The sequence below is a fragment of the Oncorhynchus tshawytscha genome, linkage group LG25 (genome assembly GCF_018296145.1).
Source record: "Oncorhynchus tshawytscha isolate Ot180627B linkage group LG25, Otsh_v2.0, whole genome shotgun sequence".
NCBI classification, from domain to species: domain Eukaryota; kingdom Metazoa; phylum Chordata; class Actinopteri; order Salmoniformes; family Salmonidae; genus Oncorhynchus; species Oncorhynchus tshawytscha.
The window spans coordinates 46,220,542-46,233,684 of record NC_056453.1 but is presented as its reverse complement, the minus strand read 5'-3'; the positions used below and the strand labels follow the sequence as shown (position 1 = coordinate 46,233,684).

General features: G+C 48.8%; 1 protein-coding gene across 2 annotated transcripts in view; it reads left to right on the top strand.

The window, feature by feature from the left end:
- The window catches only part of LOC112238597 (protein jagged-1b), a 162,985-nt gene extending 150,621 nt beyond the window's left edge, over positions 1-12,364 (top strand). The window contains exons 26-27 of one of the 2 annotated variants that reach the window (XM_042305797.1): positions 11,127-11,395; positions 11,481-12,364. In XM_042305797.1, coding sequence (XP_042161731.1) covers positions 11,127-11,395; positions 11,481-11,813 — 602 coding nt within the window. In that variant the 3' untranslated portion in view covers positions 11,814-12,364. Of the gene's footprint in view, positions 1-11,126 lie in introns of both variants that reach the window. The other variant, XM_042305798.1, reaches the window with a different exon arrangement.
- The last annotated feature ends 779 nt before the right edge of the window (positions 12,365-13,143 follow it).

Genomic DNA, 13,143 nt, shown 5'->3' with positions numbered 1-13,143 from the left:
ACCAATCCAAACCAGTACACACCACACACACACAGCCAAACCAGTACACACCACACACACACACAGCCAAACCAGTACACACCACACACACACACAGCCAAACCAGTACACACCACACACACACACAGCCAAACCAGTACACACCACACACACACACAGCCAAACCAGTACACACCACACACACACACAGCCAAACCAGTACACACCACACACACACACAGCCAAACCAGTACACACCACACACACACACAGCCAAACCAGTACACACCACACACACACACAGCCAAACCAGTACACACCACACACACACACAGCCAAACCAGTACACACCACACACACACACAGCCAAACCAGTACACACCACACACACACACAGCCAAACCAGTACACACCACACACACACACAGCCAAACCAGTACACACCACACACACACACAGCCAAACCAGTACACACCAATCCAAACCAGTACACACCACACACACACACAGCCAAACCAGTACACACCAATCCAAACCAGTACACACCACACACACAGTCTCTCTGTTTTCTCTCTATCAATTTCAATTTATTGTCATGGGAAACATATGTTAACTTTGCCAAAGCAAGTGAAGTAGATAATAAACAAAAGTGAAATAAACAGAAATGAATAGTAAACATTACACATACAGAAGTTTCAAAAATAATAAAGACATTACAAATGTCATATGTCTATATTCAGTGTTGTAACGATGTTAAAATAGTTAAAGTACACAAGGGAAAATAAATAAGCATAAATATGGGTTGTATTTACAATGGTGTTTGTTCTTCACTGGTTGCCCTTTTCTCGTGGCAACAGGTCACAAATCTTGCTGCTGTGATGACACACTGTGGAATTTCATCCAGTAGATATGGGAGTTTGTTTTCGAATTCTTTGTGGGTCTGTGTAATCTGAGGGAAATGTGTGTCTCTAATATGGTCATACATTGGACAGGAGGTTAGGAAGTGCATCTCAGTTTCCACCTCATTTTGTGGGCAGTGAGCACATAGCCTGTCTTCTCTTGAGAGCCATGTCTGCCTACGGCGGCCTTTCTCAATAGCAAGGCTATGCTCACTGAGTCTGTACATAGTCAAAGATTTCCTTAAGTTTGGGTCAGTCACAGTGGTCAGGTATTCTGCTACTGTGTACTCTCTGTTTATGGCCAAATAGCATTCTAGTTTGCTCTGTTTTTTTGTTAATTCTTTCCAATGTGTCAAGTAATTATCTTTTTGTTTTCTCATGATTTGGTTGGGTCTCATTGTGCTGCTGTCCTGGGGCTCTGTAGGGTGTGTTTGTGTTTGGGAACAGAGCCCCAGGACCAGCTTGCTTAGGGGACTCTTCTCCAGGTTAATTTCTCTGTAGGTAATTTTTGATTTATTTAACAGGAAAAGCCCATTGAGACCCAGAGTCTCTTTTTCAAGGGAGACCTGACCAAGAAGGCAGCAACAATCAATACATCACATCATTAAAACATACAACAATCAATACAGAATTAAGACATACAACAATACAACAACATGATCCAGACTAAAAAAAAAGCATTTTACAATCCTCTGTCTCCCATCAATATCTTAAATTCATTCAGGGTCACTAACACATCTAGATGAAGCAGGGATTCTAGACTATTCCATGAATCTGGTGCACAAGACGGGAAGGCAGTCTTGCCTAATACTGTAAATGTCCTGGGGACTTTAAGTAGCAACCACCAAGCAGACCGGGTATGGTAACATAGCAACCACCTAGCAGACTGGGTATGGTAACATAGCAACCACCTAGCAGACTGGGTATGGTAACATAGCAACCACCTAGCAGACCGGGTATGGTAACATAGCAACCACCTAGCAGACTGGGTATGGTAACATAGCAACCACCTAGCAGACCGGGTATGGTAACATAGCAACCACCTAGCAGACTGGGTATGGTAACATAGCAACCACCTAGCAGACTGGGTATGGTAACATAGCAACCACCTAGCAGACCGGGTATGGTAACATAGCAACCACCTAGCAGACCGGGTATGGTAACATAGCAACCACCTAGCAGACTGGGTATGGTAACATAGCAACCACCTAGCAGACCAGGTATGGTAACATAGCAACCACCTAGCAGACCGGGTGTGGTAACATATGAACCACCTAACAGACCGGGTGTGGTAACATAGCAACCACCTAGCAGCCCAGGTATGGTAACATATCAACCACCATGCAGACCAGGTATGGTAACATAGCAACCACCTAGCAGACAGGATATGGTAACATAGCAACCACCTAACAGACCGGGTTTGGTTACATAGCAACCACCTAGCAGACCGGGTATGGTAACATAGCAACCACCTAGCAGACAGGGTATGGTAACATAGCAACCACCTAGCAATCTGGGTATTTTATTTATTTATTTTTAATTTTTCCTTTACTTAACCAGGTAGGCTAGTTGAGAACAAGTTCTCATTTACAACTGCGACCTGGCCAAGATAAAGCATAGCAGTGTGAACAGACAACACAGAGTTACACATGGAGTAAACAATTAACAAGTCAATAACACAGTAGAAAAAAAAGAGAGTCTATATACATTGTGTGCAAAAGGCATGAGGAGGTAGGCGAATGATTACAATTTTGCAGATTAACACTGAAGTGATAAATGATCAGATGGTCATGTACAGGTAGAGATACTGGTGTGCAAAAGAGCATAAAAGTAAATAAATATAAACAGTATGGGGATGAGGTAGGTAAAAATGGGTGGGCTATTTACCGATAGACTATGTACAGCTGCAGCGATCGGTTAGCTGCTCAGATAGCAGATGTTTAAAGTTGGTGAGGGAGATAAAAGTCTCCAACTTCAGCGATTTTTGCAATTCGTTCCAGTCGCAGGCAGCAGAGAACTGGAAGGAAAGGCGGCCAAATGAGGTGTTGGCTTTAGGGATGATCAGTGAGATACACCTGCTGGAGCGCGTGCTACGGATGGGTGTTGCCATCTTGACCAGTGAACTGAGATAAGATGGAGCTTTACCTAGCATGGACTTGTAGATGACCTGGAGCCAGTGGGTCTGGCGACAAATATGTAGCGAGGGCCAGCCGACTAGAGCATACAAGTCGCAGTGGTGGGTGGTATAAGGGGCTTTGGTGACAAAACGGATGGCACTGTGATAAACTGCATCCAGTTTGCTGAGTAGAGTGTTGGAAGCTATTTTGTAGATGACATCGCCCGAAGTCAAGGATCGGTAGGATAGTCAGTTTTACTAGGGTAAGTTTGGCGGCGTGAGTGAAGGAGGCTTTGTTGCGGAATAGAAAGCCAACTCTAGATTTGATTTTAGATTGGAGATGTTTGATATGAGTCTGGAAGGAGAGTTTACAGTCTAGCCAGACACCTAGGTACTTATAGATGTCCACATATTCTAGTTCGGAACCATCCAGGGTGGTGATGCTGGTCAGGCGTGCGGGTGCAGGCAGCGAACGGTTGAAAAGCATGCATTTGGTTTTACTAGCGTTTAAGAGCAGTTGGAGGCCAGAGTCCAGTCTCTGTCAGACAGAGGAGGCTGCATGATAAACAGAGTCCAGTCTCTGTCAGACAGAGGAGGCTGCATGATAAACAGAGTCCAGTCTCTGTCAGACAGAGGAGGCTGCATGATAAACAGAGTCCAGTCTCTGTCAGACCAAGGAGGTTGTTTGCATATACACAACAAGTCACCGTTATCAATTATAGAGAGAAAAGTGGCCTGAACAAGCTTCTTTCTAGCCATAACCGGGAAGCAAGCCTTATTACGAAAATAAAAACCCAATTTCAATTGAAGCTTTTGTCACAAGATTATCTATATGAACTTTAAAGGACAACTTGTCATCCAACCATATACCTAGGTATTTGTAGGATGACACTTTTTCAATGGATAAGCCACCAGATGCGACACCTTCTCTGGCAGAGTTTTCTATTTTAACCTTTTTTTAACTAGGCAAGTCAGTTAAGAACAAATTCTTATTTTCAATGACGGCCTAGGAACAGTGGGTTAACTGCCTGTTCAGGGGCAGAACGACAGATTTGTCCCTTGTCAGCTCGGGGATTTGAACTTGCAACCTTCCGTTACTAGTCCAACGCTCTAACCACTAGGCTACCCTGCCTAAAGGTCATGAATATATTTTTCTGTACATTCAAGACCAGTTTGAGACCATGAAGGGAGGCCTGCAGTTGACTGAAACGCAGTCTGGAGCTCTTCAACAGCCTGAACCAGAGAAGGAGCACATGAATATATGACTGTATCATCTGCATATAGATGGAACTTTGCTGGTTGCATCCCGTTTCCCAAATCATTGTGAACAACACAGCTAAAATGGAACCCTGGGCCACACCTCCATTAATCTCTAGACAGCTAGACTTGTGATTGTCAGTTTTTACACATTGTGTTCTGTCAGAAAGATTGTTCCTAAACCAATTTACTGCCCCTTCACTGAAACCAATGTTACTGAGTCTAGCTAGCAACAATTCATGGTCAACTGAATCAAAGGCCTTTGATAAAGCTACAGAGCAGCACAATGTTGCTTTTTATCAAGTGCATTAATGATGTCGTTTGCCACTGCCGTAGTTGTGGTGCTGTACCCCGATCTAAAGCCAGACTGAAGGCTTTATGGAAGGTTTGGGAATCAAGGGCCTCTTTTCCAGGTTCATCTCTCTGTAGGTGATGGCTTTGTTATGGAAGGTTTGGAACGTTTTGTCCAGGAAGTTGTCTAGAAGGGATTGAATTTATTGTTACCTAATTGTTTTTTGTTAGGTTTCCACACTACTTTCCTTCCATCTATAGCATTTCTTAATATTATTCAGTTCCTTTGGCTTTGATGTCTCATGATTGAGTATTTCTCTGTTCAAGTAGACTGTGATTTTGCTGTGATCTGATAGGGGTGTCAGTGGGTTGACTGTGAACGCTCTGAAAGACTCTCGGTTGAGGTCAGTGATAAAGTAGTCTATAGTACTACTGCCAAGAGATGAGCTATAGGTGTACCTACCATAGGAGTCCCCTCGAAGCCTACCATTGGCTATGTACAGCCCCAGCGTGTGACAAGAGTTGCAGGAGTTGTGACCCGTTTTTGTTGGTTATGTTGTCATAGTTGTACCTAGGTGGGCATATGGGTGAGGAAATGCTGTCACCTCCAGGTAGGTGTTTGTCCCCCTGTGTGCTGAGGGTGTCAGGTTCTGGTCCAGTTCTGGCATTTAGGTCGCCACAGACTAGTCCATGTCCCTGGGCCTGGAAATGATTCACACAAAAGACACCGATTGTACTCCTTATGGACCCAAACACACGATGTCTAAATTCTGTAGTCCAGACACCCAGCGTGCCCTAGATCTTCTGTCTGAGGATCAACTAGGTTCACCCAGCTACATAATAATACACACAGGCACAAACGACCTGAGAACACAGCAGGAAAGTGTGGCCACAGCACTAAAGGGAGTGATTGAAAAAGCTTCTTCTACGTTCCCCAACGCACAAGTGGTTATCTCCACGAGAAGACTCCCCCCCTGCTACCATACAGCAGATAAACGCAAGTATTTTCTGTGACTGTGCCTCAAAACCAAATGTTTTCCTGGTCCACCATCCACCCTGGACTAGAACAGCCTTTAAGACCAGGTCCACCCTGGACTAGAACAGCCTTTATGACCAGGTCCACCCTGGACTAGAACAGCCTCTATGACCAGGTCCACCACTACACCCTGGACTAGAACAGCCTTTATGACCAGGTCCACCCTGGACTAGAACAGCCTTTATGACCAGGTCCAACCTGGACTAGAACAGCCTCTATGACCAGGTCCACCCTGGACTAGAACAGCCTCTATGACCAGGTCCACCCTGGACTAGAACAGCCTCTATGACCAGGTCCACCCTGGACTAGAACAGCCTCTATGACCAGGTCCACCACTCCACCCTGGACTAGAACAGCCTCTATGACCAGGTCCACCACTCCACCCTGGACTAGAACAGCCTCTATGACCAGGTCCACCCTGGACTAGAACAGCCTCAATGACCAGGTCCACCCTGGACTAGAACAGTCTCTATGACCAGGTCCACCCTGGACTAGAACAGTCTCTATGACCAGGTCCACCCTGGACTAGAACAGCCTCTATAACAGGGTCCACCCTGGACTATTACATTCTCAATGACCAGGTCCACCACTCCACCCTGGACTAGAACAGCCGCTATGACCAGGTCCACCCTGGACTAGAACAGCCTCTATGACCAGGTCCACCACTCCACCCTGGACTAGAACAGCCTCTATGACCAGGTCCACCACTACACCCTGTACTAGAACAGCCTCTATGACAATGTCCACCCTGGACTAGAACAGCCTCTATGACCAGGTCCACCCTGGACTAGACCAGCCTTTATGACCAGATCCACCTCTACAAGGCAGCAGTGCCCACCACTCCACCCTGGACTTGAACAGCCTCTATGACCAGGTCCACCACTACACCCTGGACTAGAACATCCTCTATGACCAGGTCCACCCTGGACTAGAACAGCCTCTATGACCAGGTCCACCACTACACCCTGGACTAGAAGAGCCTCTATGACCAGGTCCACCCCGGACTAGAACAGGCTCTATGACCAGGTCCACCCTGGACTAGAAGAGCCTCTATGACCAGGTCCACCCTGGACTAGAACAGCCTCTATGACCAGGTCCACCCTGGACTAGAACAGCCTCTATGACCAGGTCCATCACTCCACGCTGGACTAGAACAGCCTCCATGACCAGGTCCACCACGGACTAGAACAGCCTCTATGACCAGGTCCACCCTGGACTAGAACAGCCTCTATGACCAGGTCCACCCTGGACTAGAACAGCCTCTATGACCAGGTCCACCACTCCACGCTGGACTAGAACAGCCTCTATGACCAGGTCCACCCTGGTCTAGAACAGCCTTTATGACCAGGTCCACCCTGGACTAGAACAGCCTCTATGACCAGGTCCACCCTGGACTAGAACAGCCTCTATGACCAGGTCCACCCTGGACTAGAACAGCCTCTATGACCAGGTCCACCACTCCACCCTGGACTAGAACAGCCTCTATGACCAGGTCCACCACTCCACCCTGGACTAGAACAGCCTCTATGACCAGGTCCACCCTGGACTAGAACAGTCTCTATGACCAGGTCCACCCTGGACTAGAACAGCCTCTATAACCAGGTCCACCCTGGACTATTACATCCTCAATGACCAGGTCCACCACTACACCCTGGACTAGAACAGCCTCTATGACCAGGTCCACCCTGGACTAGAACAGCCTCTATGACCAGGTCCACCCTGGACTAGAACAGCCTCTATGACCAGGTCCATCACTCCACGCTGGACTAGAACAGCCTCCATGACCAGGTCCACCCTGGACTAGAAGAGCCTCCATGACCAGGTCCACCACGGACTAGAACAGCCTCTATGACCAGGTCCACCCTGGACTAGAACAGCCTCTATGACCAGGTCCACCCTGGACTAGAACAGCCTCTATGACCAGGTCCACCACTCCACGCTGGACTAGAACAGCCTCTATGACCAGGTCCACCCTGGTCTAGAACAGCCTTTATGACCAGGTCCACCCTGGACTAGAACAGCCTCTATGACCAGGTCCACCCTGGACTAGAACAGCCTCTATGACCAGGTCCACCCTGGACTAGAACAGCCTCTATGACCAGGTCCACCACTCCACCCTGGACTAGAACAGCCTCTATGACCAGGTCCACCACTCCACCCTGGACTAGAACAGCCTCTATGACCAGGTCCACCCTGGACTAGAACAGTCTCTATGACCAGGTCCACCCTGGACTAGAACAGCCTCTATAACCAGGTCCACCCTGGACTATTACATCCTCAATGACCAGGTCCACCACTACACCCTGGACTAGAACAGCCTCTATGACCAGGTCCACCCTGGACTAGAACAGCCTCTATGACCAGGTCCACCCTGGACTAGAACAGCCTCTATGACCAGGTCCACCACTCCACCCTGGACTAGAACAGCCTCTATGACCAGGTCCACCACTCCACCATGGACTAGAACAGCCTCTATGACCAGGTCCACCCTGGACTAGAACAGTCTCTATGACCAGGTCCACCCTGGACTAGAACAGCCTCTATAACCAGGTCCACCCTGGACTATTACATCCTCAATGACCAGGTCCACCACTACACCCTGGACTAGAACAGCCTCTATGACCAGGTCCACCCTGGACTAGAACAGCCTCTATGACCAGGTCCACCCTGGACTAGAACAGCCTCTATGACCAGGTCCACCCTGGACTAGAACAGCCTCTATGACCAGGTCCACCACTACACCCTGGCCTAGAACAGCCTTTATGAGCAGGTCCACCCTGGACTAGAACAGCCTCTATGACCAGGTCCACCACTACACCCTGGACTAGAACAGCCTCTATGACCAGGTCCACCACTACACCCTGGACTAGAACAGCCTATATGACCTGGTCCACCCTGGACTGGCCTCTATGACCAGGTCCACCCTGGACTAGAACAGCCTCTATGACCAGGTCCACCCTGGACTAGAACAGCCTCTATGACCAGGTCCACCCTGGACTAGAACAGCCTCTATGACCAGGTCCACCCTGGACTAGAACAGCCTCTATGACCAGGTCCACCCTGGACTAGAACAGCCTTTATGACCAGGTCCACCCTGGACTAGAACAGTCTCTATGACCAGGTCCACCACTCCACCCTGGACTAGAACAGCCTCTATGACCAGGTCCACCCTGGACTAGAACAGCCTCTATGACCAGGTCCACCACTCCACCCTGGACTAGAACAGCCTTTATGACCAGGTCCACCCTGGACTTGACCAGCCTCTGTGACCAGGTCCACCTCTACCAGGCAGCAGTGTCCATCACTCCACCCTGGACTTGACCAGCCTCTATGACCAGGTCCACCTCTACCAGGCAGCAGTGCCCACCTTTGCCTGGACTCTAAAGGACATCGCTTTCAAACACAGCCAACACCTCACACAGGAGCAACAGATCAACAGACACCCCGCTCAGACCAACGAGACTTCTACCACATTGTATCTAGTCCTATGTGGTAGAACTCAGGAGAGTTACTCAGTGTGTCAGGGCTCTAACTCTGTATCTAGTCCTTTGTGGTAGAACTCAGGAGAGTTACTCAGTGTGTCAGGGCTCTAACTCTGTATCTAGTCCTGAGTTAGAGCCCTGACACACTGAGTAACTCTCCTGAGTTCTACCACATAGGACTAGATACAGAGTTAGAGCCCTGACACACTGAGTAACACTACTGAGTTCTACCACATAGGACTAGATACAGAGTTAGAGCCCTGACACACTGAGTAGCTCTCCTGAGTTCTACCACATAGGGCTCTGGTCCAAAGTAGTGCACTGTAGGCTGCCATTTAAAATGCATCTCAACTCTATTTAACAGTCACATGACCGCAGTAATGCAGGTCCACACAGCATTTAGCTTCATTTCTTTCTATGGAAAAGTCTTGGCTCAGTCTGTGGCAGGAGGGCTGGCTCGGAGTGGAGAGTGGAGATGTTGAGGGAGGGCGTAATGAGAGGCAGGGTGCTGTCCAAACAGAGAGTGGAGGGAGGATGCGGACAGGCAAACTTAGTGCTAGGACTCCAGTGTTTAGGTAATTTATCATTGTAACGGACAGACAGCCCTTCTCTGTTGCTGCCAGATGGGCGTTTCTCCTCCTGTTCTCCGGCTTCTCTCCTCCTCCCCCGTCACAGGCCATGTTGTTCCTGTCATCCTCCCCTCCTCCTCCCCCTTTCACAGGCCAAGTTGCTCTGGTCATCCTCCTCCTCCTCCCCTCCTCCACCTCTCCCTCACAGCCAGGACTTCAGGCCATGCTGTTGGGAAGCTCGAGAGCACAGCAGTAGCATAAATGTAATGAATCATTGTTCAGCATCATTCATTGGAAAAACATGTTGGGAAGAAATACACCAGTGTTCCTCCTGGTTTACTGGCAGAGATGTTGGTCCCCAGTGATGTGAAGTTACAGCTTTTAGGGCCTTTGAGTGTTACTAACATCAACATTAACTTGCTTAACTACTTACCGATCATTGGGACGCTAGAGCGCGAAATTCAAATTACAGAAATTGTCATATTAAACATTCATGAAAATACATCATTTAAAAGCTTAACGTCTTATTAATCCAGCCGCTTTGTCAGATTTCAAAAAGGCTTTATGGAGAAAGCGATTATCTGAGGACAGCACCCTGCACACAAAAGCATTACATACATTATCCAACCAAACAGAAGTGTCACGAAAGTCAGAAATGGCAGAAAAACAAATCACTTCATCTGGTTGCAATCACAAGGGTCCATATATCCCAAAAAAGTCAGTTTCATTGGCGCGCTAGACTCAGTAGTCTACCGGTTTCCCTCTTTCAAAATGCATACAAATGAATCCGGTAAGTTACCAATAAACTTCTTCCAAACATATCAAACAACATTCCTAATCAATCGTCAGGTACCCTATTATGTAAATAAACAATACAATTTAAGACAGAGAATACCAGAGACCCTTACCGGAGAAAAATAAGGAAGTATGTGCACTCACCGTAACGCGCAACAAACACTACAGCCAACATGGGAGCCACTTACTAAAACTACAAATTCTAGATGATTTTTCAAAAAACAAGCCTGAAACTCTTTCTAAAGACTGTTGACATCTAGTGGAAGCCCTATGAACTGCAATCTGGGAGGACTTCCTTTTATATTCCCATTGACAGCCATTGACAGCCATAGTAATCAAGGGTGAGCTGAACAAAAAAAAATCTGGATGGATTGTCCTGGGGTTTTTGCCTGCCATATCAGTTCTGTTATACTCACAGACATTATTTTAACTGTTTTGGAAACTCTAGAGTGTTTTCTATCCAATACTATCCAATACTTATTATATGCATATCCCTAGCTTCTGGGCCTGAGTAACAGGCAGTTTACTTTGTGCAACCAAACTTCCAAATACTGCCCCCTAGCCCGATGAGGACAGACTCATTCATAGACTTTAATCACAATTGTAATGGTTAATTAATACTGTCAGCTGGCCTAATATAATGTTGATGTATTGTGTGTACAGCAAAACTGACCCTTTCTGTCTTGTATCTTCCCTCTTTAGACTACATGGTCCCCCTCCTCTCTTCAGTCTTCATCGTCTTGTGGATCCTGGTGCTGGTCTCCGTCTTCCTGTACTGCATGCATCGCCGGCGGAAACATGGCAACGGAGCCTCGTCGTCCGCTGCGACAGATGACAACACCACCAACAACGTCCGTGAGCAGCTCAACCAGATCAAGAATCCCATCAACGTGAAACACGCCGGCAGCGGCCATCTTACGACGTCGGTGGTCATCAAAGACTACGAGGATAAAAACTTGATCGTCGCCAAGGTACGAACACACCACCGCCCTGAGGGGGAGGAGGACGACGATAAAGAGATACAGCTAGGGAATAAAGGACGCTTTGTGGTTACAGCCAAACAGCCTGCCTACACACTGGTGGAGCGGGAGGATCAGGGCCTCAATGGAGGCCTGGGGGCCAACGGGCCCAGCGACGGGGACGTCAGGACCGCGGTGCAGCCCAACGACGGGGACGTCAGGACCGCGGTGCAGCCCAGCTCCAAACACCCTAACTGGGTTAATAAACAGGACAACAGAGCCCTGGAGACGGCACACAGCATCAACAGGATGGACTACATCGTATAGCAGGAAATTATATAGCAGGAGGCAGGAAGTAGCATGTAAACCCTGTGTAAAGAATTCCCCCTTCCTGGACGTTATGGTCATCCCGGCAAGGTGGTTCTTCTGATACGCTGTGTTGACACTGTTTTCGTGCAACCATTGATCTTAGTGAAGAGGACCAGGGGGGGGGATGTTCTGGGATTTGTAGTTCCTAAACTGTAGCGTCATTATTCTGTGACTACAAGGTTTGTTGTTTGGATGAATGAATCCATGGCTGCATCAGATGTGGTACCCTATTCCCTGTGTAGTGCACTACTTTTGACCAGGGCCCTATGGGTTTGATGCACAATGTAGGGATTAGAGTGCCATTTGGGACATTTCCCATGACTGTTAATTTAAGTTTGGACAAGCTGGCTACACTGGCAGAAAAGGTTGAGGCTGAGAACCAGGCGCTGTGTTTTCATATTTCAACACTTATTACCTAATATTATTACCTAATAATAAGTGCACTACTTTTGACCAGCACCCATAGGGCTCCCTCCCATAGGACTCCTCCTATAGGGCTCCCTCCCATAGGACTCCTCCCATAGGGCTCCCTCCCATAGGACTCCTCCCATAGGACTCCTCCCATAGGGCTCCCTCCCATAGGGCTCCTCCCATAGGACTCCTCCCATAGGGCTCCTCCCATAGGGCTCCCTCCCATAGGACTCCTCCCATAGGGCTCTCTCCCATAGGGCCTCCCAGGGCTCCTCCCATAGGACTCCTCCCATAGGGCTCCCTCCCATAGGACTCCTCCCATAGGGCTCCTCCCATAGGGCTCCTCCCATAGGGCTCCCATAGGGCTCCCTCCCATAGGGCTCCCTCCCATAGGGCTCCCATAGGGCTCCCATAGGGCTCCCTCCCATAGGACTCCTCCCATAGGGCTCCCTCCCATAGGGCTCCTCCCATAGGGCTCCCCTCCTCCCATAGGGCTCCTCCCATAGGACTCCTCCCATAGGGCTCCCTCCCATAGGGCTCCTCCCATAGGACTCCTCCCATAGGGCTCCTCCCATAGGGCTCCCTCCCATAGGGCTCCTCCCATAGGGCTCCCTCCCATAGGGCTCCCTCCCATAGGGCTCCTCCCATAGGGCTCCTCCCATAGGGCTCCCTCCCATAGGGCTCCTCCCATAGGGCTCCTCCCATAGGGCTCCCTCCCATAGGGCTCCCTCCCATAGGACTCCTCCCATAGGGCTCCTCTCATAGGGCTCCTCCCATAGGGCTCCCTCCCATAGGGCTCCTCCCATAGGGCTCCTCCCATAGGGCTCCTGCCATAGGGCTCCTCCCATAGGACTCCTCCCATAGGGCTCCTCCCATAGGGCTCCTTGGTTTTCTGCAAAGTCACTGTTCAGTTAGTGGATGTTGTTGGAAGGCCTCCCTTTCCTCTTGGGGTTTTCTTGGGGTTTTCTGCAAAGTCATTG